Source organism: Dipodomys merriami, unplaced genomic scaffold, assembly GCF_024711535.1.
Source record: "Dipodomys merriami isolate MVZ:Mamm:240054 unplaced genomic scaffold, mDipMer1.0.p SCAF_10, whole genome shotgun sequence".
Taxonomy (NCBI): Eukaryota; Metazoa; Chordata; class Mammalia; order Rodentia; family Heteromyidae; genus Dipodomys; species Dipodomys merriami.
In genome coordinates, this window is record NW_027202271.1 from 6,555,000 (window position 1) to 6,578,315 (window position 23,316).

At 43.4% G+C, this 23,316-nt stretch overlaps 1 protein-coding gene across 34 annotated transcripts in view; it reads left to right on the plus strand.

The window, feature by feature from the left end:
- Positions 1–23,316, plus strand: part of LOC138839325 (mucin-19) — a 223,836-nt gene that overhangs the window by 59,437 nt on the left and 141,083 nt on the right. For 30 of the 34 annotated variants that reach the window (XM_070038897.1, XM_070038982.1, XM_070038948.1 and 27 more), the window contains 21 exons: positions 1,056–1,142; positions 4,477–4,563; positions 5,508–5,582; positions 6,180–6,275; positions 6,446–6,646; positions 8,520–8,606; positions 9,261–9,335; positions 9,946–10,041; positions 10,212–10,454; positions 12,361–12,447; positions 13,099–13,173; positions 13,983–14,078; positions 14,249–14,572; positions 16,542–16,628; positions 17,282–17,356; positions 17,951–18,046; positions 18,216–18,755; positions 20,703–20,792; positions 21,447–21,521; positions 22,135–22,230; positions 22,368–22,799. In XM_070038897.1, the coding sequence (XP_069894998.1) occupies positions 1,056–1,142; positions 4,477–4,563; positions 5,508–5,582; positions 6,180–6,275; positions 6,446–6,646; positions 8,520–8,606; positions 9,261–9,335; positions 9,946–10,041; positions 10,212–10,454; positions 12,361–12,447; positions 13,099–13,173; positions 13,983–14,078; positions 14,249–14,572; positions 16,542–16,628; positions 17,282–17,356; positions 17,951–18,046; positions 18,216–18,755; positions 20,703–20,792; positions 21,447–21,521; positions 22,135–22,230; positions 22,368–22,799 (3,120 nt within the window). The remainder of the gene's footprint in view (positions 1–1,055; positions 1,143–4,476; positions 4,564–5,507; positions 5,583–6,179; positions 6,276–6,445; positions 6,647–8,519; positions 8,607–9,260; positions 9,336–9,945; positions 10,042–10,211; positions 10,455–12,360; positions 12,448–13,098; positions 13,174–13,982; positions 14,079–14,248; positions 14,573–16,541; positions 16,629–17,281; positions 17,357–17,950; positions 18,047–18,215; positions 18,756–20,702; positions 20,793–21,446; positions 21,522–22,134; positions 22,231–22,367; positions 22,800–23,316) is intronic. The other 4 variants (XM_070039038.1, XM_070039056.1, XM_070039046.1 and 1 more) reach the window with 4 other exon arrangements.

Genomic DNA, 23,316 nt, shown 5'->3' on the forward strand with positions numbered 1-23,316 from the left:
AGCGTTTCCAGACAAGGAGGCAGAGGCCTTTCTATTTGGCAACAACTTGCCTTACCTTGAATCTTAGCATCTGAGGTCCTAGTGTGTGAGCTAAGTCACCTAGAAGACAGGGAAACGTTCAGTGATCAACTTTCACTTATATAGTAATAACACATTAGTGGTTTTCTTGTTTTTGTGTTAGTACCATGGCTTGAACTCAGGGCCTGGGTACTGTCTCTTAACTTATCCATTCAAGGCTGGTGCTCTACCACTTAAGCCACTCCCTCACTTCTGGTTTTTTGGTGGTTAATGGGAGATAAGAGTTTCAAGGACTTTGCTGCCCAGGCTGACTTTGAGCCATGATCCTCAAATATCAGCCTCCTGAGTAGCGAGGATTATAGTAAAACACCTGTACCTGGCTTTAATAGCTCCTTAAATGCCATTTGCTCATATGTATGTAAGATTTTTCTTTATTTATTTACTAGCAAGTCATAGCCTGATTTTATTTCTCTTACCATGTACATTCGACTAGTAATTTATCCACATAAATTTATGGCAAATTCTTTTGAAATAAGTTATGGTTCACATTAAAATTGGAGAGCTAAAAGATAAATTCTACATAAAACAGCATAAAGCAGGAAACTTGTTAATTATTCTTAGATTAATCTGATGGAAACTTTAGAGCAATAATCATTCTAAAAATGTCAAGCCAGGTGACAGTGACTCATAGCTATTCAGGAGGCTGAGATCTAAGCATTGTAGTTTGAAGCTGGCCCTGGCCGGACAAATTTGTGAGACCCTTTATCTTCAGTGAGCCAGCAAAAAGCCTGAAGTGGAGCTGTGGTTCAAGAGGTAGAGCACTAAGCCCTGAGCAAAATAAGATAAAATAAAAGCTCCGGGATAACACCTAGGTTCTGAGTTCAAGCCCCAGGACCAACATTTAAAAAATGACAGGCTTCAAGAGAGTTAAAGGATTGTGTCAATCACCATCTTTTTCTCATACTTCCAAGAACTTGTAATATTGTTCGGAATAGCATGTGCCCTGCCTCCATCTCTCAGTCTGTTCTTCGTTCCAGGGACCACAGCAGTGTCTGCAGGCTCCACCGCTGCCCACCCCAGAACCTCTGATAGACCAGCCACAACCTCTGGTAGCAGCAGCTCAGGTAAGAAAAAAGAAGTCTGGGAATTTTCAGGCTCTAAGTGGCTATATTGCCTATCTCCATTCTTGGTGCCCAGAACATGGTGAAGAAAGAAAGGAATAGGAAGAGATTGGAGCAAGAAACCCTATTCATTACTATGTAGTCTATATTAGATGGTACTTCTGTAGTCGTGTACTATCCTTGCTATCTCTTGATGTGCTATGAACACCATGATTCTGAGACTCCAAAGCTGAATCTACTGAGGCTGTAAGTTTGGAGTGGAGTCCTTGCTTGCAATTGGCTGGAAATTGAAATCAAACAGAATATTTTTGACATACAGTGGAGGAGTTCTTCACAGAATCATTGAATGTGGACCTCTGGCAGAAGGACCCAGACATAGTAAATACTTCATACAAGCCTCACAGTTGGTTTTAAAAATCATCATGAGCTATGCGCCAGTGGCTCATGAATGTAATCCTACCTACTTAGGAGGCTGAGATCATGGTTCAAAGCCAGCCTGGCCAGGAAAGCCCAGGAGACCCTTATCTCCAGTTAACCACCAGAAAAAAGTGAAAAAGCTCAAGGACAGTGCCCAGGTCCTGAGTTTAAGCCCTGGAACAAGCCAAAAAAAAAAAAAACTCTAAGATTAATAACCCATGATGATTTTTTTTTTCAGTCCTGGGACTTGAACTCAGGGCCTGGGCACTGTCCCTGAGCTTCTTTTGCTCAAGGCTAGCACTCTATCACTTGAGCCACAGAGCCACTTCTGGCTTTTCTGTTTATGTGGTACTGAGGAATTGAACTCGGGGCTTCATGCAAGCACTCTACCACTAAGCCACATTCCCAGCCCTAATCCTAGTTTTAAAACAAGCAAGTATAAAGAAGTTTGTTTGCATTCAATAAGAAAATTGATAAACTCAGTCTCAGAATCACGATTTTAACATCAATTTTTTAGACAGTGAGTTAGAAACAATGAAGTGCAAATGAACTTTGTGATGCACACATATATACATATACATACATGTATGTGTGTATATGTAGCTTGTGTTAGTACTGGGGCTTGAAATAAGGTTTTACTCTCTCGCTTGGCATGGGAAAAAATTAAGGGACAGTGCCCAGGCCCTGAGTTCAAGCTCTAGTCTCATCATAAACAGAACAAAAAGAAAGACAAGATTGAGTCTAGCCTTGGACTTACACAATCAGTCATTTTAAAGACCTTAGTAGGGTTGTGTCTTTTCCATTTTGTTTCCCTTGACTGGTACCAGTGTCAACTATTTTATATTCCTGTCTGTAGTCCTCTTCAAGGGATCCTGTGGTACTCCATGTTTGGTTTCTGGACTACAGCATCAGCAGCCCTTAAGAACTTTCTAGATGGCCTATTTCTGAGCCCACCTGCCTAGACTCAGGACCTGTTGGAAAGGAGCCTTTCTATGCAGGTTATTCTGATCAAAGCAGGGCAACACTTCTTTCACACTTCTCTTCCATTTAAACTCTAATTTTTTCTATATTTTCCCCTATTAATTTTTTGACTTGTAATTTTTTGACGTAAATGTATGATGACAATATTCTTTTAGGCATATATATCATTTACATAGTAGTATAATGGGGTGAGAAAAAAATCTACATAAAGCACTACCAATTGCGACTACTTATTCTAATTTGATTTCTAAACTGATTGAAATTTTAGAGGGATAACCTTTGAGCTTGTATTCCCTAATTTCTGAATCAGAATTACTCAGGTAATAATGGCTTTCAGACACCATGTAGTTTATATGAATGGTGCAGTTCTAAGTTTGAGCCACAAGTGGGTGCCATTCCAGAGTGTTTGCTACTAGGCCAGTATACCAGAACTAGAACAGAAAACAAAAGATTTTAAAATGTAGCAATATAAAAACAATTATCTCATTTCTATGGAAGAAATTATAGATTCTATGGCTGGGTTTAATTTTATGGTATTCTTCAGAGCTTCTAACTTAGCACCATTTAGAAAATTGCACAAATGAGTCTTTTGTCGTAGATCTTTGAAAGCAGAGGTCAAAATAATGATTCTAAAGCTAGTGTTTAGCATCTGGATCTGCAATCAACAAAACTGGTGACCTGGATCAAGTCACTTAAAGTCATCTGATCAGCGGGAAGTACATTCTACCCACCAGAGAAAACCTTTTCCTGGGTTAAATGAATCAATGAATGACTAAAGCATTATTGCATGCTATTTTATCAGGATCAGAGGGTCCTGCCACACCTACTCCTAGTAATGAGAAGGGCAGCATACCCAGGGAACACGGCACAGGAACTACAAGCCAAGGAAACTCAGGGAAGTCAGGACAGGGACTTTAGCAAGACAGGTACTTTATGGTTGTAGACATCATTCTATCTTAGAATTACTGTAGAATGCAGGGAGAGGGCGGGAATCACATATTCTCTCACTCTGGTTCATGTTAGAAGAGGAGGAATGAATATTCATATCGACTGACAAGATGAAAATTTAACAGGGGAAAGGTATGACCTGGAACCAGGGAAAATTTAAGCATAAACAAAAGTATTCAGGGAGTAAACACCAATGAGCCTATGTTATAGCTACATTTTATTATTTACTGATCAATTTTTAATATTTTAAATTTCATCTTTCACATCGTTGTACAATGAGTTGCAATTTAACAAAGCAGTTTATGAATATGATACCTCTTGATCAGTGTCACCCCATTCACCTTCCTCACCTATTACAATGTTATTAATAAACGTGCTTTAGCGTGCACTGACGGTGAGCACTCTGATCGTGAGCACAGGATCTGTGTTATTTGAATCAAATGACTTTACCTAGCACAAGAACTTGAGAATCAAGAGAAAATGCTGGGATAGTTACATTCACTTTGTCAAAAGGAAAATCAAGCCTAATTTGTCTTATTCCTAAAGATACTGAGCTTTACGTGCTTCAACTGAATTTCTCGTTCTCTCCCTTCAGAAGAACAAGCTTATATTTCATGAGCTTCCATTTCTTTGGTAAACAGGAGAGCCGGTGGAACTCTCCTGTTAAATATCTCCCCCATGATATATAGCAGACACCACGTGGGTACCATTTGCAACCACCCCTGCAGTTGGCAGGAGCGCTGGAGATTCAAGCTCAGGAGCCATGGATTCTAGGCCCACACAGCCGGCTCTGCTAGGCAGTGTCCTTCCCTGATCATCTCTTTGCAGTAGGTTCTAGTCTGTGAGATCAGAAGATGGGGGTTAGAACTCAGGATTGAGGAGAGATTGGGGACAGAACCTTTCACTGCCTTTTTCACAAGCACTATTAATCAGAGTAATAGTAGGAGTAATGTACATCCTGAACACGCCCCCCTACTGTTGTTGGTTTCAGGGAGCACAGCACTGTCTGCAGCCTCAACAACTGCAGGCCCCGGATCCTCAGCCAGACCAGCTACTACCTCTGCCAGATACAAATCAGGTAAGGAAAGGAGAGAGCCAGCCCGGTGCCAGTGGCTCACACCTTTAATCCTAGCTACTAAGGAGTCTAAGATCCCAGGATCACAGTTCAAAGCCAGCCTGGGCAGGAAAGTCCATGAGACTCTTAGCTCCAATAAACCACCAGAAAACTGGAAGTGGCACTGTGGCTCAAGAGGTAGAGTGCTTGCCTTGACCTGCAGAGCTAAGGGACAGCGCCCAGGCCCAGAGTTCAAGCCCCACAAATGACAAAAAAAAAAAAAATTAAAAAGAAAAAAAAGGGAGAGCCAATGTATGTGCAGGGGTTTAAGGGTTTGTGGGGTGAACTCCTTTGTTCTCAGGTTTTGGAGCATAGTGCCAAAGGAAAGGAATAAGAAAAGACTGGAGTTAAGGAACTAGGTTCTTAACCAACAGTATTATGGGGAGCGCAGGGAATCAGGATCAGATGACAGTTCTACAGTCTTGTTCCAACATTTGCATCCTTCAGTGTGCTCATGAGACACAATGATTCCAGGAGTCAGGATAGACATCCTGGATTCAAACAGTGCTGGAAATTAACATCAAATAAAACAAGCTTGAAATACACATTGAGGAGTTCTTTATAGATTCATTAAATCTGGGCCTCAGATAGAAGGGCCCCAGGTATAATAAGTAATTTATGAAGCTTTGTAGTTACTTCTGGAGGCATGAAGGGTTCTGAATTACAGGATTCCAATATTTTAATATTAAAGCAAGTAAAGATGAAGTTTATTTGCCTTAAGCAAGATAATGTATACCCACTGGCATCTTCAGAATATATAAATTTAGGATCCCTTTTTAGAAAGAGTGAGTCAGAAATGGCAAAGTGTACCTGAATATCTGACAGATATTTAGAAACAGGCAATGTGACGTGTTGTTCTGTAGGAAAGCTGTTGATGATTGATAAACATTAACTGTTTCCTGTGGCAGGCACCACAGGACCAGCAGCTGGTGAAACTACTAGAGCCCCAAGCAGTGAACCCTCAACAGCTGAGGCCACATCAGGTGAGGGGAGCAGGGTTTGTTCCAGGCAATGCTAAGTCAAAAGACAACGTTGTTCACCAGGACCCTGCCCATGTTTTAGCCAAGTAGCTGGGAACACTGTGTGAAATTGTACTGGGAAGCAATCTCATGTGGGAAGAATGCTTTGTAAGAAAACCATCTCACCCCTGCCCAAGAGCCACAAGGAGATCAAATTTTAAGGAAATAATATTAGATCAGAATGTTAGGCATATGCATGGAAACAGTTTGAGACCATCCCTCTTATGTTTGAAAAATACGAGCTTTTGTTATATTAGATTTCATATTTATGTTAAATGATAGACCTAGATATAAAGTAACCATTGAGGACATACTGGAGATTCCATCAATACTTTTGTCACACATTGTTGAGAAGACCCAGTCAGAGTTTGATTACTGGGCCAGCATTAGGTTTCCGAGTTTGCTGTGAACCAATGGAGTGACCTGGGGAGATAAATGGGAGGAATCTGATATGACATGGGGAAATAGGTGTTGCCAGCATCAGAGGGTTTATGTGAGGTTCAGCATGCTGACAAAAGGGGGGCACATGGTCACATGTCACTCTTTGCTTTTTTAAATCAGCAAGAACGGAAGTGCCTACCTCACCCACACCTATTGGCAAAGAAGTCAGCACCCTCAGAGAATCAAGCCCTGGAACTGTGACCCAAGGAAACTCAGGTAAATCAAGGCAGGCATTATAGCACGTACACATAAGTGAAAATATCAGAGTGGGTCAGCTGTGGAAAATGAAGCACTGTACAGAAATATCTAAGGCACAAGCTAGTGGCCTATTCTCCAGGTTCAGTAGCATGAGTTGGCATAGCAACCATTGCTTCTGTGTTTATCAGGAACAACAGGCCAGTCTGTGGGACCGACTTCAACATCAGGCATGGAGATCACAGCTAGACCTCCAGGCTCAGAGACCACAGCTGGACTAGCAAGCACAGAGACCACAGCTGGACCAGCAAGCACAGAGACCACAGCTGGAACACCAAGCAAGGAGACCACAGCTAGACCAGCAGGCACGCAGAGCACAGCTGGACTAGCAGGTAGGGAGACCACAGCTGGACCATCAGGCACCAAGGCCAGAGCTGAACCATCAAGCACTGAGCCCACCTGTTCTACACACCCAGCAAGCCAGACAAAGCCCTCTGTGGGGCACTGTGGAGTCCAGTATAAGCATTGTTGACTCCAAAGTGAGATCCTGAGAGCAAGGTCAGAGCACTTGAGAAAACATTGTAGGAAATCATGACAAGAACACATTTAAGGAAAACCCATGACAGAATCCATTTTACCCAGCTCTCAGATTGTTTTAAACCACATTCTTGCCAGGTATGGTGGTGGTAAAACTGTAATTGCAGAATTAGGGAGGCTGAAGAAGCAAGGTCACAAGTTCAAGGCCAGCTTAAGTATATAGAAGGGTTTCAAAAAAAGTCCAAGAATGCAAAAAATAACTACTCATTTTTAACACATCATTTTTCCTCCCCCAAGAACCAGGGGAAGAGCGGGTAGAGTTGCTACCACAACCACTAGTGAAAGCACACCTGGAGACACAGATAAGGAAGAAACAGAAGCAGAGAGGGAACCAGTGGTAGACACACAAGCACTTGTGCTCTACATGCAGTCACAGACAGGATCCCTGGTGAACCCAACTATTGTTCTGGTATTTTTATGGTACCTGTCCTGGGGCTTTGCTTCAAGGGCTGGGCACTGTCCCCTGTGCTTTTGTGCTCAAGGCTAGCACTTGATCCATCACAGACTTTACTGTCTAGTCTGGCTTTGAACATTGGTCCTCAGATCTCAGCCTCCTAAGTAGTAAAGCTTATAGGCATGAACCATGGCTGCCCTTCCCAACCATTGTTACTTTGGTGATGGCCCATGACTAGAAGATTAGAGAAAATAACTCTATGACACTCAGAGAGGTACTGTAGGATGCAAGAAAAGTTTGGGAAGTACATGTGTACTTATTCTGGCTCCAAATAGAGACAGAGGAATCAATAATCATATGGACTTAGAAGACAAAAAAATAAGTGCAAGGACTCTACTGGGAAAAAGAATTAACTGTATCAGAACAAAACAAGACTAGACCCAACCATTGGGAGCGAATAAATCAATGTATCTACATGATAATCACATTTAAGTAAAATACCTTATGGCAATGAGCACAAATTCAATGTTGCATGACTCACTGGATGTATCTACTTGAAACTCCAGTGAAAATTAGGTAGTAAATACATTTCCAAAGTCAAAGGAAAAATCAAGCCTAATTCAGGGCTTAACCATAAGGAAGCCAAACTCTTTGTAGCTTGCCCTGAAAAGCATGCTCCCCTTGCGTATCTCAAGGAACAGGAGATCCATGTAGATTCTGAAATTCTCTCTTTCCATGGTGTACATCAGACTCCTTTGTGTACCACCTGATCAACTCATTAGGTGATAGTGCACTTGATATGCAGTCACCAGAACCATAGGCCCTTCCTGCTCTCTCAGTGTGGATGGAGTAGAAGCCTCTCTCCCTGATGTCATTCTCATAGCATGAGTTGGTCTGTGGAGTCAGGCTCCCATAGGGTTTATAACACTGAGGAGAATTGGAGTGGAATTGTGAGTCATTGTCTTTTTTTTTGTTGGTCGTGAGGCTTGACCTCTCGGCTTGGGCGCTGTCCCTGCGCTCTTCAGCTCAAGGTGAGTACTCTACTGCTTGAGCCATAGCGCCACCTCCGGTTTTCTACTGGTTTATTGTTGATAAGAGTCTCATGGCCTATCCTGCCCAGCCTGGCTTTGAAAGGCAATCCTCAGATCTCAGCCTCCTGAGTAACTAGGATTACAAGCATGAGCCGCCAGTGCCCAGCATCACTCACTGTCTGTTTCTCACTTTGGTAGAGGCAAGTTCATTGTTGTCACGTCTCATTGTGTTGTTGGTTTCAGGGACCACAGTGCTGTCTGCAGCCACAACCACTGCAGGCCCAGGATCCTCAGCCAGACCAGCTACCACTTCTGCTAGCCACAGATCAGGTAAAGAAAAGGGAGAGCCTTTGCATATGCAGGTTTTTAAGTGCATGTATGGTGAACTCTTTCATTCTCAGTTTATGGAGCATGGTGCCAATGGAAAGAAATAGGAAGAGACTGGAGTAAAGAAGGGACCAGGTTCTGTAGCAAAAGTATTACAGGGAGAACAGGGGCTTAGGATCAGATGATGTTTCTAGAGCCTTGTTCCAGCATTGGCATCCCTCAGTGTGCTCATGAGATATGATGATTCCAGAATTCAGGAAGGGTGTTCAGGATTCAAACAATGGCTGCAAATTAACGTCAAATTTGTAGGGGTCCTTCTGAGATTCGCTGAATCTACATTTGGGGTAGAAGGGCCCCTACCTATAATAAGTATTTCCTGAAGGTCTAGTTGATTCTGGAAGCAAGATTGTTTCTGATTGACAGGATTCCAGTGTCTAATTTTAAAGCAAGTAAAGATGAAGTTTATTTGCCTTAGACAAGTGAACTTGTACCCGCAGACATCTTTAGAATCATAAACAATTTTAAAAATCCATTTTAAGAAAGAAGGAGTCAGAAATGGCAAAATATAGCTGAATATGTGACAGCTAGTTAGAAACAGGCAATGTGACCTGTTGTTGTGTAGGAAAGCTCTTAAATGCTTACTGTTTCCTGTGGCAGGCACCACAGGACCAGCAGCTGGTGAAAGTACTAGAGCCACAAGCAGTGAACCCTCAACAGCTGAGGCCACATCAGGTGAGGAGAGCAGGATTTATTCCAGGCACTGCTTTTTGTCAGAAGACAACGTTGTTCATCAGGACCTGACCATGTTTAAGCCAAGGAGCTGGGAACACTGTGTGTAGTTGTACTGGGAACCAATCTCATGTGGGAAGAATGCTTTGTAAGAAAACCATCTCACCCTTTCCCAAGAGCCCCAAGGAAATCAAATAAGGAAATAATATTAGATCAGAATGTTAGGCATATGCATGGAAACAGTCTGAGACCATCCCTCTTATGTTTTTAAAATACTAGCTTTTGCTATATTAGATTTCATATTTATATTAAATGATTGACCTGGATACACTTATATAAACTTTTTAAAAGTATTCATTGAGGGCAAATTGGAAATTCCATCAATTCTTTTGCCACACATTGTTGAGAAGCCCTCATCAGAGTTTAATTTGTGGCCAACATTGGGTGTGGCGGTCTCCTGTCAACCAATGAAATGACCTGGATAGATAATGGGAGGAATCTGATATAACATGGGGAGACAGGTGTTGCCAGCATCAGAGGGTTTATGTGAGGTTCAGCATGCTGACAATAGGGGGCACATGGTCACATGTCACTCTTTGCTTTTTCAAATCAGCAAGAGCAGAAGTGCCTACCTCACCCACACCTACTGGCAAAGAAGGCAGCACTCTCAGAGAATCAAGCCCTGGAACTGTGACCCAAGGAAACTCAGGTAAATCAAGGCAGGCAGTTTAGCACCTACACACAAGTGAAAATATCAGAGTGGGTCAGCTGTGGAAAATGAAGCACTGTTCAGAAATATCTAAGGCACAACCTAATGTCCTAGTCTCCAGCTTCAGGAGCATGAGTGGGTATGCCAATCATTGCTTCTGTGTTTATCAGGAACAACAAGCCAATCTGTGAGACCGACTTCAGCATCAGAGAGGGAGATCACAGCTGGACCTCGAAGTACAGAAACCACAGCTGGATCAACAGGGACTCAGAGCACAGTTGGACCACCAGGCATGGAGACCACAGCTGGAAAACCAAGCAAGGGAACCACAGCTAGACCACAGGGCACTGAGACCACAGCTGGGGTGACCACAGCTGGACCACCAGGCACACAGAGCACAGCTGGACCAACTGGTAGGGAGACCACAGCTGAACCATCAAGCACTAAGACCAGCCGTTCTATACACACAGCAAGCAAGACAAAGCCTTTGTGGGGTTCTGTGGGTCCAGTATATGCATTGTTGACTCCAAAGTGAGATCCTGAGAGCAAGGTCAGAGCACTTGAGAAAACATTGTAGGAAATCATGAGAACAACACATTTAAAGAAAGCCCATGACAGAATCCATTTTACCCAGCTCTCAGTATCTTTTAAAACACATTCTTGCCAGGTATGGTGGTGGTAAAACAGTAATTCCAGAATTAGGGAGACTGAAGAAGCAAGCTCACAAGTTCAAGGCCAGCTTAAGCATATAGAAGGATTTCAAAAAGTCCAAAAGTACAAAAAATAACTCCACATTTTTAAAACATCATTTTTCTTGTCACAGAAACCAGTGGAGGAGCTGGTAGAGTTGCTAGCACAAGCAGTAGTGAAAGCACACCTGGAAACACAAATAGGGACGAAACAGAAGCAGAGAGGGAACCAGTGGTAGACACACAAGCACTTGTGCTCTACATGCAGTCAGAGACAGGATCCCTGGTTAACTCAACCATTGTTCTGATATTTTTTTATAGTGCCTGTCCTGGGGCTTTCACTCAAGGCCTAGGCACTGTCCCCTGAGCTTTTGTGCTCAAGGCTAGCACTTGATCCATCGCTCCACTTTGGGCCCTTTTGGTAGTTAATTGGAGCTAAAGATGTCACAGAGTTTGCTGCCTAGTCTGTCTTTGAATACTAATCCTCAGAATTCAGCCTCCTGAAGAGTAAACCTTATAGGTGTGAGCCATGGCTGCCCTTCCCAACCATTGCTACTTTGGTGATGGCCCATGACTAGAAGACAAGAGAAATAACTCTATGCCTCTAAGAGAAACCTGTTAGGATACAGGAAATGTTTGGGAAGAACATGCATTCTTTTTTTCGTTTACATGTTTTATTTGGAAATGTTTATACCAGAACAGTGAAATTAAACTTTCGAGAAAATGGATACCATTAGTTAACATCAGCTTATTATAAAAGGGAGATATAAAAATATTTACATGAGTAAAGATCTCAGAACTTCCATGGAATAGGCCGCTTCACATGCTGTCATTTTAGTGATGTATTCACTCTACATACTTCCCAAGAATGTCACCATCCCTAAAAAGAAATAATCCTTGTCCTCTACAGCACATGTGTTCTTATTCTAGTTTCTGATAAAGACAGAGGAATCAATAATCATATAGACTTAGAAAACAAAAAATAAGTGAGAAGACTCCACTGGAAAAAAGAATAAACGGTATCACAACAAAACAAGACTAGACCCAACCATTGGGAGCTAACAAATCAAGGTACCTGCGTATTAATTACATTTAATTAAAATACATTAGTGCAATGAGCACAAAGTCATTGTTGCATGACTAGATATATCTACTTGAAACTTCAGGGAAAACCATGTGGTAAATATATTTCTATAATCAAAGGAAAAAGCAAGCCTAATTCAGGTCTTAACCATAAGGAAGCCAAACTCTCTTTATAGCTTGCAATGAAAAGCGTGCTCCCCTTGTGTTTCTCAGGGAACAGGACATCCAGGCAGACTCTGAAATTATCTCTTTCCATGGTGTACATCAGACACCTTTGTGTAACACTTAATCAACTCATAAGATGGTTGTGTACTTGACATGCAGGCAAAGGAATCATGGGCCCTTCCTGCTCTCCCAGTGTGGATGGAGTACAAGCCTCTCTCCCTGATGTCTTCACATAGCAGGAGCTGGTCTGTGGACTCAGGCTCCCACAAGGTTTATAACCCTGAGGAGAACAGGAGTGGAATTGTCTCTCACTGTCTTTTTCTCACTTTGGTAGGAGAAGCATGTTCATTGTTGTCACCTCTCATTCTGTGGTTGGTTTTAGGGAGCACGGTGCTGTCTGCAGCCTCCACCACTGCAGGCCCAGGATCCTCAGCCAGACCAGCTACCACTTCTGCTAGCCACAGATCAGGTAAGAAAAAGGGAGAGCCATTGAATGTGCAGGTTTTTAAGTGCATGTATGGTGAACTCTTTCATTCTCAGTTTATGGAGCATGGTGCCAATGGAAAGAAATAGGAAAAGACTGGAGTTAAGAAGGAATCAGGTTCTGTAGCAACAGTGTTACAGGGAGAACAGGGGGTCAGGAACAAATGATGTTTCTACAGCCTTGTTCCAGCATTGGCATCCCTGAGTGTGCTCATGAGACATGATGATTCCAGGATTCAAAAGGGTGTTTGGGATTCAAACAATGGCTGCAAATTAACATCAAATTTGTAGGGGTCCTGAGATTCACTGAATCTACAATTAGGGTAGAAGGGCCGTAGGTATAATGAGTATTTCCTGAAGACCGGTAGTTGCTTCTGGAAGCAAGATTTTTTCTGATTCACAGGATTCCAGTATCTTCTTATTAAAGCAAGTGAATATGAAATCTATTTGCCTTAGACAAGCTAACGTGTACCCACTGACATCTTTAGAATCATATACAATTTTAGGATCCCTTTTTAGAGAGAAGGAATCAGAAATGGCAAAGTATAGCTGAATATGTGACAGCTAGTTAGAATCAGGCAATGTGACCTGTTGTTGTGTAGGAAAGCTCTTAAATGCTTACTGTTTCCTGTGGCAGGCACCACAGGACCTGCAGCTGGTGAAACTACTAGAGCCCCAAGTAATGAACCCTCAACAGCTGAGGCCACATCAGGTAAGGAGAAAAGGGTTTGTTCCAGGCACTGCTTTTTCTCAAAAGACAATGTTGTTCATAAGGACTGGGAAGGTGGCTCAGTGGTAGATTGCTTGCCTTGCATGCCTGAGGCCCTGAGTTCGATTCCTCAGCACCACATTAGCAAAAAGAAAAAGCCGGAAGTGGTGCTGTGGCTCAAGTGGTAGAGCGCTAGCCTTGATCTGAAGAGCTGAGGAACAGTGCCCAGGCCCAGAGTTCAGGCCCCAGGAATGGACCAAAAAAAAAAATTAACAACATTGTTCATCAGGATCCTGCCCATGTTTAAGCCAAGTAGCTGGGAACACTGTGTGTAGTTGTACTGGGAACCAATCTCGAGTGGGAAGAATGCTTTGTAAGAAAACCATCTCACCCCTGCCCAAGAGCCACAAGGAGATCAAATAAGGAAATAATGTTAGATCAGAATATTAGGCATATGCATGCAAACAGTTTGAGACGATCCCTGTTATGTTTGTAGAATACTAGCTTTTGTTATATTAGATTTCATATTTATATTAAATGATGGACCTGGATATAAAGCATCCATTGAGGATATACTGGAACTTTCTTCAATACTTTTGTCACACATTGTTGAGAAGACCCAGTCTGAGCTTGATTCGGGGACCAACATTGGGTTTGGGGGTCTGCTGTCAACCAATGGAGTGGCCTGGCGAGATAACTGGGAGGAATCTGATATGACAAGGCAAACTAGGTGTTGCCAGCATCAGAGGGTTTATGTGAGGTTTAGCGTGCTGATCAAAGGGAGCATATCACTGTTTGCTTTTTTGAATCAGCAAGAACAGAAGTGCCTACCTCACCCACACCTATTGGCAAAGAAGCCAGCACCCTCTGGGAATCAAGCCCTGGATCTGTGACCCAAGGAAATTCAGGTAAATCAAGACAGGCACTTTAGCACCTACACACAAGTGAAAATATCAGAGTGGGTCAGCTGTGGAAAATGAAGCACTGTTCATAAGTATCTAAGGCGCAAGCTAATGGCCTAGTCTCCAGCTTCAGGAGCATGAGTGGGCATAGCAACCATTGCTTCTGTGTTTATCAGGAACAACAGGCCAGTCTGTGGGACTGACTTCAGCATCAGGCAGGGAGGTCACAGCTGGACCTCCAGGCTCAGAGACCACAGCTGGACCACGAGGCACACAGAGCACAGGTGGACCACCAGGCAGGGAGACCACAGCTGGACCACCAAGCACAGAGACCACAGCTAGAACAGTAAGCACAGAGACCACAGCTGGACCAGCAGGCACAGAGACCACAGCTGGACCACCAAGAACAGAGACTACAGCTGGAACACCAGGCAGGGAGACCACAGCCAGGGTGACCACAGCTGGACCACCAGGCACGCAGAGCACGGCTGGACCACCAGGTAGGGAGACCAAACGTCATCACCCAGCATGCAGACCACAGCTGGACCATCAAGCACTGAGACCATCCGTTCTACACACCCAGAAAGCAATACAAAGCCCTCTGTGGGGCACTGTGGAGTCCAGGATAAGCATTGTTGACTCCAAAGTGAGATCCTGAGAACAAGGTTAGAACACTTGAGAAAACATAGTAGGAAATCATGACAAGAACACATTTAAGGAAAACCCATGACAGAATCCATTTTTCCCAGTTCTTAGAATCTTTTAAACCATATTCTTGCCAGGTATGGTGGTGGTAAAACTGTAATTGCAGAATTAGGGAGGCTGAAAAAGCAAGGTCCCAGGTTCAAGGCCAGCTTAAGCATATAGAAGGATTTCAAAAAAAAGTCAAAGAGTACAAAAAATAACTCCACATTTAAAAAAAAAATCAGTTTTCTTCCCATAGGAACCAGTGGAAGAGCGGGTAGAATGTCTAGCACAAGCAGTAGTGAAAGCACACTGTAAACACAGATAGAGAAGAAACAGAAGCAGAGAGGGAACCAGTGGTAGACACACAAGCACTTGTGCTCTACATGCAGTCAGAGACAGGATCCCTGGTTAACTCAACCATTGTTCTGATATTTTTATAGTGCCTGTCCTGGGGCTTTCACTCAAGGCCTAGTCACTGTCCCCTGAGCTTTTGTGCTCAAGGCTAGCACTTGATCCATCGCTCCACTTTGGGCCCTTTTGGTAGTTAATTGGAGCTAAGGGTCTCACAGTCTTTACTGCCTAGACTGTCTTTGAACACTAATCCTCAGAATTCAGCCTCCTGAGAAGTAAACCTTATAGGTGTGAGCCATGGCTGTCCTTCCCAACCATTGCTACTTCGGTGATGGCCCATGACTAGAAGATTAGAGAAAATAACTCTATGACTCTCAGAGAAATATTTTACGATATATGAGAAGTTTGGGAAGCACATGCTATCTTTTGTTTATTTCCATGTTTTATTTGGAAATGTTTATAGGAGAACAGTGAAATTAAACTTTAGAGAAAGTGGATACCATTAGTTTAGTTACCATCAGCATTTTTAAAGGGAGATATAAAAATATTTATGTGATTAAAGATCTCGGAAATTCCATGGAATGAGCTGCTTCACATGCTGTCATTTTAGTGATGTATTCACTCTGCATACTTCCCAAGGATGTCACCATCCCTAAATAAAAAATAATCCTTGTCCTCTAGAGCACATATGTTCTTATTCTAGTTCCGGATAGAGACAGAGGAATCATTGGCCATATAGACATAGAAGACAAACACATATGTGAGAGGACTCCACTGGGAAAAAAAATAAAATGTATCAGAACAAAACAAGGCTAGACCCAATCATTGGGAGCTAACAAATCATGATTCCAACATGATAATTACATTTAATTAAAATACCTTAGGGTAATGAGCAGGAATTCAGTGTTGCAAGACTGGATGTATCTACTTGAAACTTCAGTGAAAACTATGTGGTAAATATATTTTTATAATCAAAGAAAAAGCAAGCCTAATTCCGGTCTTAACCATAAGGAAGCTAAATTCTCTTTGTAGCTTGCAATGAAAAGCATGCTCCTCTTGTATATCTCAGGGAACAGGAGAGCCAGGAAGACTAAAATTTTCTCTTTCAATGGTGTACATCAGACACCCCTCTCTTTCTATGGAGTACAACAGACACCTTTGTGTACCACCTGATCAACTCATTAGGTGGAACTGCACTTGATATGCAGTCACCAGAACCATAGGGCCTTCCAGTTCTCTCAGTGTGGATGGAGTACAAGTCTGTCTCCCCAATGTCTTCTCATAACAGGAGCTGGTCTGTGGACTCAGGCTCCCACAGGGTTTATAACCCTGAGGAGAACAGGAGTGGAATTGTCACTCACTGTCTTTTTCTCACTTTGGTAGGAGAAGCATGTTCATTGTTGTCACCTCTCATTCTGTGGTTGGTTTCAGGGAGCACGGTGCTGTCTGCAGCCTCCACCACTGCAGGCCCAGGATCCTCAGCCAGACCAGCTACCACTTCTGCTAGCCACAGATCAGGTAAGGAAAAGGGAGAACCATTGCATGTGCAGGTTTGTAAGTGCATGGATGGGGTGAACTCTTATTCTCAGTTTATGGAGCATGTTGCCAATGGAAAGAAATAGGAAGAGACTGGAGTTAGGAAGGGACCAGGTTCTGTAGCAACAGTGTTACAGGGAGAACAGGGGGTTAGGATCAGATGATGTTTCTAAAGCCTTGTTCCAGCATTGGTTCTCTCAGTGTGCTCATCAGACATGATGATCCTAGGATTCAGGAAGGGTGTTCAGGATTCAAACAATGGCTGCAAATTAACATCAAATTTGTAGGGGTTCCTTCTGAGATTCGCAGAATCTACATTTGGGGTAGAAGGGTCCTAGGTATAATAAGTATTTCCTGAAGGTTTGTAGTTGCATCTGGAAGCAAGATTGTTTCTGATTCACAGCATCCAGCATCTTCTTATTAAAGAGAGTAAAGATGAAGTTTATTTGCCTTAGACCAGTTAACATGTACCCACAGACATCTTTAGAATCATATACAATTTTAGGATCCTTTTTATAGAGAAGGAGTCAGAAATGGCAAAGTGTACCTGAATATGTGATAGCTATTTAGAAGCAGGCAATGTGACCTGTGGTTCTGTAGGAAAGCTGTTAAATGCTTACTGTTTCCTGTGGCAGGCACCACAGGACCAGCAGCTGGTGAAAGTACTAGAGCCCCAAGCAGTGAACCCTCAACAGCTGAGGCCACATCAGGTGAGGAGAACAGGGTTTGATCCAGGCACTGCTTTTTGTCAAAAGACAACGTTGTGCATCAGGACCCTGCCCATGTTTAAGCCAAGGAGCTGGGAACACTGTGTGACGTTGTACTGGGAATCAATCTCATGTGGGAAGAATGCTTTGAAAGGAAACCATCTCACCCCTGCCCAAGAGCCACAAGGAGATCAAATAAGGAAATAATGTTAGATCAGAATGTTAGGCATATGCATGGAAACAGTCTGAGACCATCCCTCTTATGTTTGTAAAATACTAGCTTTTGTTATATTAGATTTCATATTTATGTTAAATGATGGACCTGGATATAAAGTATTCATTGAGGACATATTAGAAAGTCAATCAATACTTTTGTCACACATTGTTGAGAAGCCCCATGAGCGTTTGATTCGTAGGCCAGCATTGGGTTTGGGAGTTTGCTGTCAACCAATGGAGTGACCTGGGGAGATAAATGGGAGGAATCTGATATGACATGGGGAAATAGGTGTTGCCAGCATCAGAGGGTTTATGTGAGGTTCAGTGTGCTGACAACAGGAGGCACATGGTCACATGTCACTCTTTGCTTTTTCAAATCAGCAAGAACAGAAGTGCCTACCTCACCCACACCTATTGGCAAAGAAGCTAGCACCCTCAGAGAATCAAGCCCTGGAACTGTGACCCAAGGAAACTCAGGTAAATCAAGGCAGGCAGTTTAGCATCTACACACAAGTGAAAATATCAGAGTGGGTCAGCTGTGGAAAATGAAGCACTATCAAAAGTATCTAAGGCGCAAGCTAATGGCCTTGTCTTCAGCTTCAGGAGCATGAGTGGGCATAGCAATCATTGCTTCTGTGTTTATCAGGAACAACAGGCCAGTCTGTGGGACCGACTTCAGCATCAGGCAGGGAGATCACAGCTAGACCTCCAGGCTCAGAGACCACAACTGGACCAGGAGGAACACAGAGCACAGCTGGACCACCAGGCATCGCGACCACATCTGGACCACCAAGCACAGAGACCACAGCTAGAACACCAGGCAGGGAGACCACAGCTGGACCTTCAGGCTCAGAGACCACAACTGGACCACGAGGCACACAGAGCACTGGTGGACGACCAGGCAGGGAGACCACAGCTGGAACAACAGGAACTGAGACCTCAGCAGCACCACCAGCCACTGAGACCACAGCTGGACCACCAGGAACGGGGACCACAACTGGAACAACAGGCAAGGAGACCACAGCTAAACTACCAAGAACAGAGACCACAGCTGGATCACCAACCACGGGGACCACAGCTAGACCAACAAGCATAGAGACCACAGCTGGAACACCAGGCAGGGAGACCACAGCCCGGGTGACAACAGCTGGACCACCAGGCATGCAGAGCACAGATGGACCACCAGGTAGGGAGACCAAACCTGACCACCAAGCACTGAGACCACCAATTCTACACACCAAGAAAGCAATACAAAGCCCTCTGTGGGGCACTGTGGAGTCCAGGATAAGCATTGTTGACTCCAAAGTGAGATCCTGAGAACAAGGTTAGAACACTTGAGAAAACATAGTAGGAAATCATGACAAGAACACATTTAAGGAAAACCCATGACAGAATCCATTTTACTCAGTTCTTAGTATCTTTTAAACCACATTCTTGCCAGGTATGGTGGTGGTAAAACTGTAATTCCAGAATTAGGGATGCTGAAGAAGCAAGGTCCCAGGTTCAAGGCCAGCTTAAGCTTATAGAAGGATTTCAAAAAAAAAGTCAAAGCCTACAAAAAATAACTACACATTATTAAAACATCAGTTTTCTTCCCACAGAAACCAGTGGAGAAGTGGGTAGAGTTGCTACCAGAGCACTAGTGAAAGCACACTGGAAACACAGATAGGGAAGAAACAGAAGCAGAGAGGGAACCAGTGGTAGACACACAAGCACCTGTGCTCTACATTCACTCACAGACAGGATCCCTGGTGAACCGAACCATTGTTCTGATATTTTTATAGTGCCTGTCCTGGGGTTTTCACTCAAGGCCTAGGCACTGTCCCCTTAGCATTTGTGCTCAAGGCTAGCACTTGATCCATCACTTTACTTTGGGCCCTTTTGGTAGTTAATTGGAGATAAGGGTCTCAAAGATGTTGCTGCCTAGTCTGTCTTTGAACACTAATCCTCAGAACTCAGCCTCCTGAGGAGTAAACCTTATAGGTGTGAGCCATGGCTGCCCTTGCCAACCATTGCTACTTTGGTGCTGGCCCATGAGTAGAAGATTAGAGAAAATAACTCTATGACTCTCAGAGAAATATTTTAGGATACATGAAAAGTTTGGAAGCACATGCATTCTTTTTTTAATTACATGTTTTAGTTGGAAATGTTTATACCACAACAGTGAAATTAAACTTTAGAGAAAGTGGATATCATTAGTTTAATTACCATCAGCTTATTATAAAAGGGAGATATAAAAATATTTACATGAGTAAAGATCTCGGAACTTCCATGGAATGGGCCCCTTCACATGCTGTCATTTTAGTGATGTATTCACTTTGCATACTTCCCAAGGATATCACCATCTCTCAATAAAAAATAATCCTTGTCCTCTAGAGCACATATGTTCTTATTCTAGTTCTGGATAGAGACAGAGGAGTCAATGACCATATAGACTTAGAAGACAAACACATAAGTGAGAGGACTCCACTGGGAAAAAGAATAAACTGTATCAGGACAAAACAAGACTAGATCCAACCATTGGGAGCTAATAAATCAAGGTACCTATGTGATAATTACATTTAGATACAATACCTTATGGCAATGAGCACAAACTCAGTGTTGCATGACCCATTGGATGTATCTACTTGAAACTCCAGTGAAAACTAGGTAGTAAATACATTTCCAAAGTAACAGGAAAAAAGCAAGCCTAATTCAGGTCTTAAGCATAAGGAAGCCAAACTCTCTTTGTAGCTTGCAATGAAAAGCATGCTCTCCTTCTGTTTCTCAGGGAACAGGAGATCCAGACAGACTCTGAAACTGTCTCTTTCCATGGTATACATCAGACACCCCTCTCTTTCCATGATAAAAACAGACACTTTGTGTGCCACCTGATCAACTCAGGCAGGTGGTAGTGCACTGGATATGCAAGGAACAGAACCATGGGGCCTTCCTGCTCTCCCAGTGTGGATGGAGTACAAGCCTCTCTCCCTAATGTCTTCTCATAGCAGGAGCTGGTCTGTGCAGTCAGGCTCCCACAATGTTTATACCCCTGAGGAGAATTGGAGTGGAACTGCCACTCACTGTCTTTTTCTCACTTTGGTAGGAGAAGCATGTTCATTGTTGTCACCTCTCATTCTGTCGTTGGTTTTAGGAAGCACGGTGCTGTCTGCAGCCTCCACCACTGCAGGCCCAGGATCCTCAGAGGCCAGACCAGCTACCACTTCTGCTAGCCACAGATCAGGTAAGGAAAAGGGAGAGCCATTGCATGTGCAGGTTTTTAAGTGCATGTATGGTGAACTCTTTCATTCTCAGTTTATGGAGCATGGTGCCAATGGAAAGAAATAGGAAGAGACTATAGTTAAGAAGGGACCAGGTTCTGTAGCAACAGTGTTACAGGGAGAACAGGGGGTCAGGATCAGATGATGTTTCTAAAGCCTTGTTCCAGCATTGGTATCCCTCAGTGTGCTCATGAGACATGATGATCCCAGGATTCAGGAAGGGTGTTCAGGATTCAAACAATGGCTGCAAATTGACATCAAATTTGTAGGTGTCCTTCTGAGATTCACTGAAACTACAATTGGGGTAGAAGGGCCCTACGTATAATGAGTATTTCCTGAAGGTCTCTTGTTTGATTCTGGAAACATACTGTTTCTAATTCACAGGATTCCAGTATCTTCTTATTAAAGCAGGTAAAGATGAAGTTTATTTGCCTTAGAAAGTTAACATGTACCTGCTGACATCTTTAGAATCATATGTAATTTTAGGATCCCTTTATAGGGAGAGGGAGTTAGAAATGGCAAAGTGTAACTGAATATGTGACAGATATTTAGAAGCAGGCAATGTGACCTGTTGTTGTGTAGGAAAGCTGTTAAATGCTTACTGTTTCCTGTGGCAGGCACCACAGGACCAGCAGCTGGTGAAACTACTAGAGCCCCAAGCAGTGAACCCTCAACAGCTGAGGCCACATCAGGTGAGGAGAGCAGGATTTATTCCAGGCACTGCTTTTTGTCAATAGACAACGTTGTTCATCAGGACCTGCACATGTTTAAGCCAAATAGCTGGGAACACTGTGTGAAGTTGTACTGGGAACCAATTTCAAGTGGGAAGAATGCTTTGTAAGAAAACCATCTCACCCCTGCCCAAGAGTCACAAGGAGATCAAATTTTAAGGAAATACGTTAGATCAGAATGTTAGGCATATGCATGGAAACAGTTTGAGATCATCCCTCTTATGTTTGTAAAATACTAGATTTTGTTATGTTAGATTTAATATTTATATTAAACAATGGACCTGGGTATGCTGATATAAACATTTTTAAAATATTCATGGCGGCAAATTGGAAATTCCATCAATTCTTTTGTCACACATTGCTGAGAAACCCCAGTCAGAGCTTGATTCGTGGGCCAACATAGGATTGGGAAATTGCTGTCAACCGATGGAGTCATCTAGAGAGATAAATAGGAAGAATCTGATATAACATGAGGAGACAGGTGTTTTCAGCATCAGAGGGTTTATGTGAGGTTCAGCGTGCTGACAACAGGGGGACACATGGTCACATATCACTCTTTGCTTTTTTAAATCAGCAAGAACAGAAGTGCCTACCTCACCCACACCTATTGGCAAAGAAGCCAGCACCCTCAGAGAATCAAGCCCTGGAACTGTGACCCAAGGAAACTCAGGTAAATCAAGGCAGGCACTTTATCACCTACACACAAGTGAAAATATCAGAGTGGGTCAGCTGTGGAAAATGAGGCGCAATCTAATGACATAGTCTCTAGCATCAGGGTCTGGCAGTCATTGCTTCTGTGTTCATCAGGAACAACAGACAAGTCTGTGGGACCAACTTCAGCATCAGGCAGGGAGATCACAGCTGCACCTCCAGGCTCAGAGACCACAGCTGGACCACAAGGCACACAGAGCACAGCTGGACCACCAGGCCTGGAGACCACAGCTGGACCACCAAACACAGAGACCACAGCTGGACCACCAGGCAGAGAGACCACAGCTAGACCAGCAAGCACAGAGACCACAGCTGGACCAGCAAGCACAGAGACCACAGCTAGACCAGCAAGCACAGAGACCACAGCTAGACCAGCAAGAAAGGAGACCACACCTGGAACACCAGGCACTGAGGCCACAGCCGTGGTGACTACAACTGGACCACCAGGCACACAGAGCACAGTTAAAACACTAAGCAAGGAGACCACAGCTGGACCATCAGCCACCCAGACTACAGCTGGACCACCAGGTAGGGAGACCACAGTTGAATCCTCAAGCACTGAGACGACCCATCCTATCCACCCAGCAAGCAAGACAAAGCCCTCTGTGGGACACTGTGGGGTCTAGTATAAGCATTGTTGAATCAAAAGTGAAATCCTGAGAGCAAGGTTAGAGCACTTGAAAAAACATTGTAGGAAATCATGACAAGAACACATTTAAGGAAAACCCATGACAGAATCCATTTTACACAGCTCTCAGTATGTTTTAAACCACATTCTTGCTAGGTCTGGTGGTGGTAAAACTGTAATTCCAGAATTAGGGAGGCTGAAGAAGCAAGGTCACAAGTTCAAGGCCAGCTTAAGCATATAGAAGGATTTCAAAAAAGTTGAGGACAAAAAATAACTCCACATTTTTAAAACATCATTTTTCTTCCTCCAAGAACCAGTGGAAGAGCGGGTAGAGTTGCTACTCCAAGCAATAGTGAAAGCACACTTGGAAATACAGATAGAGAAGAAACAGAAGCAGAGAGGGAAGCAATGGTAGAC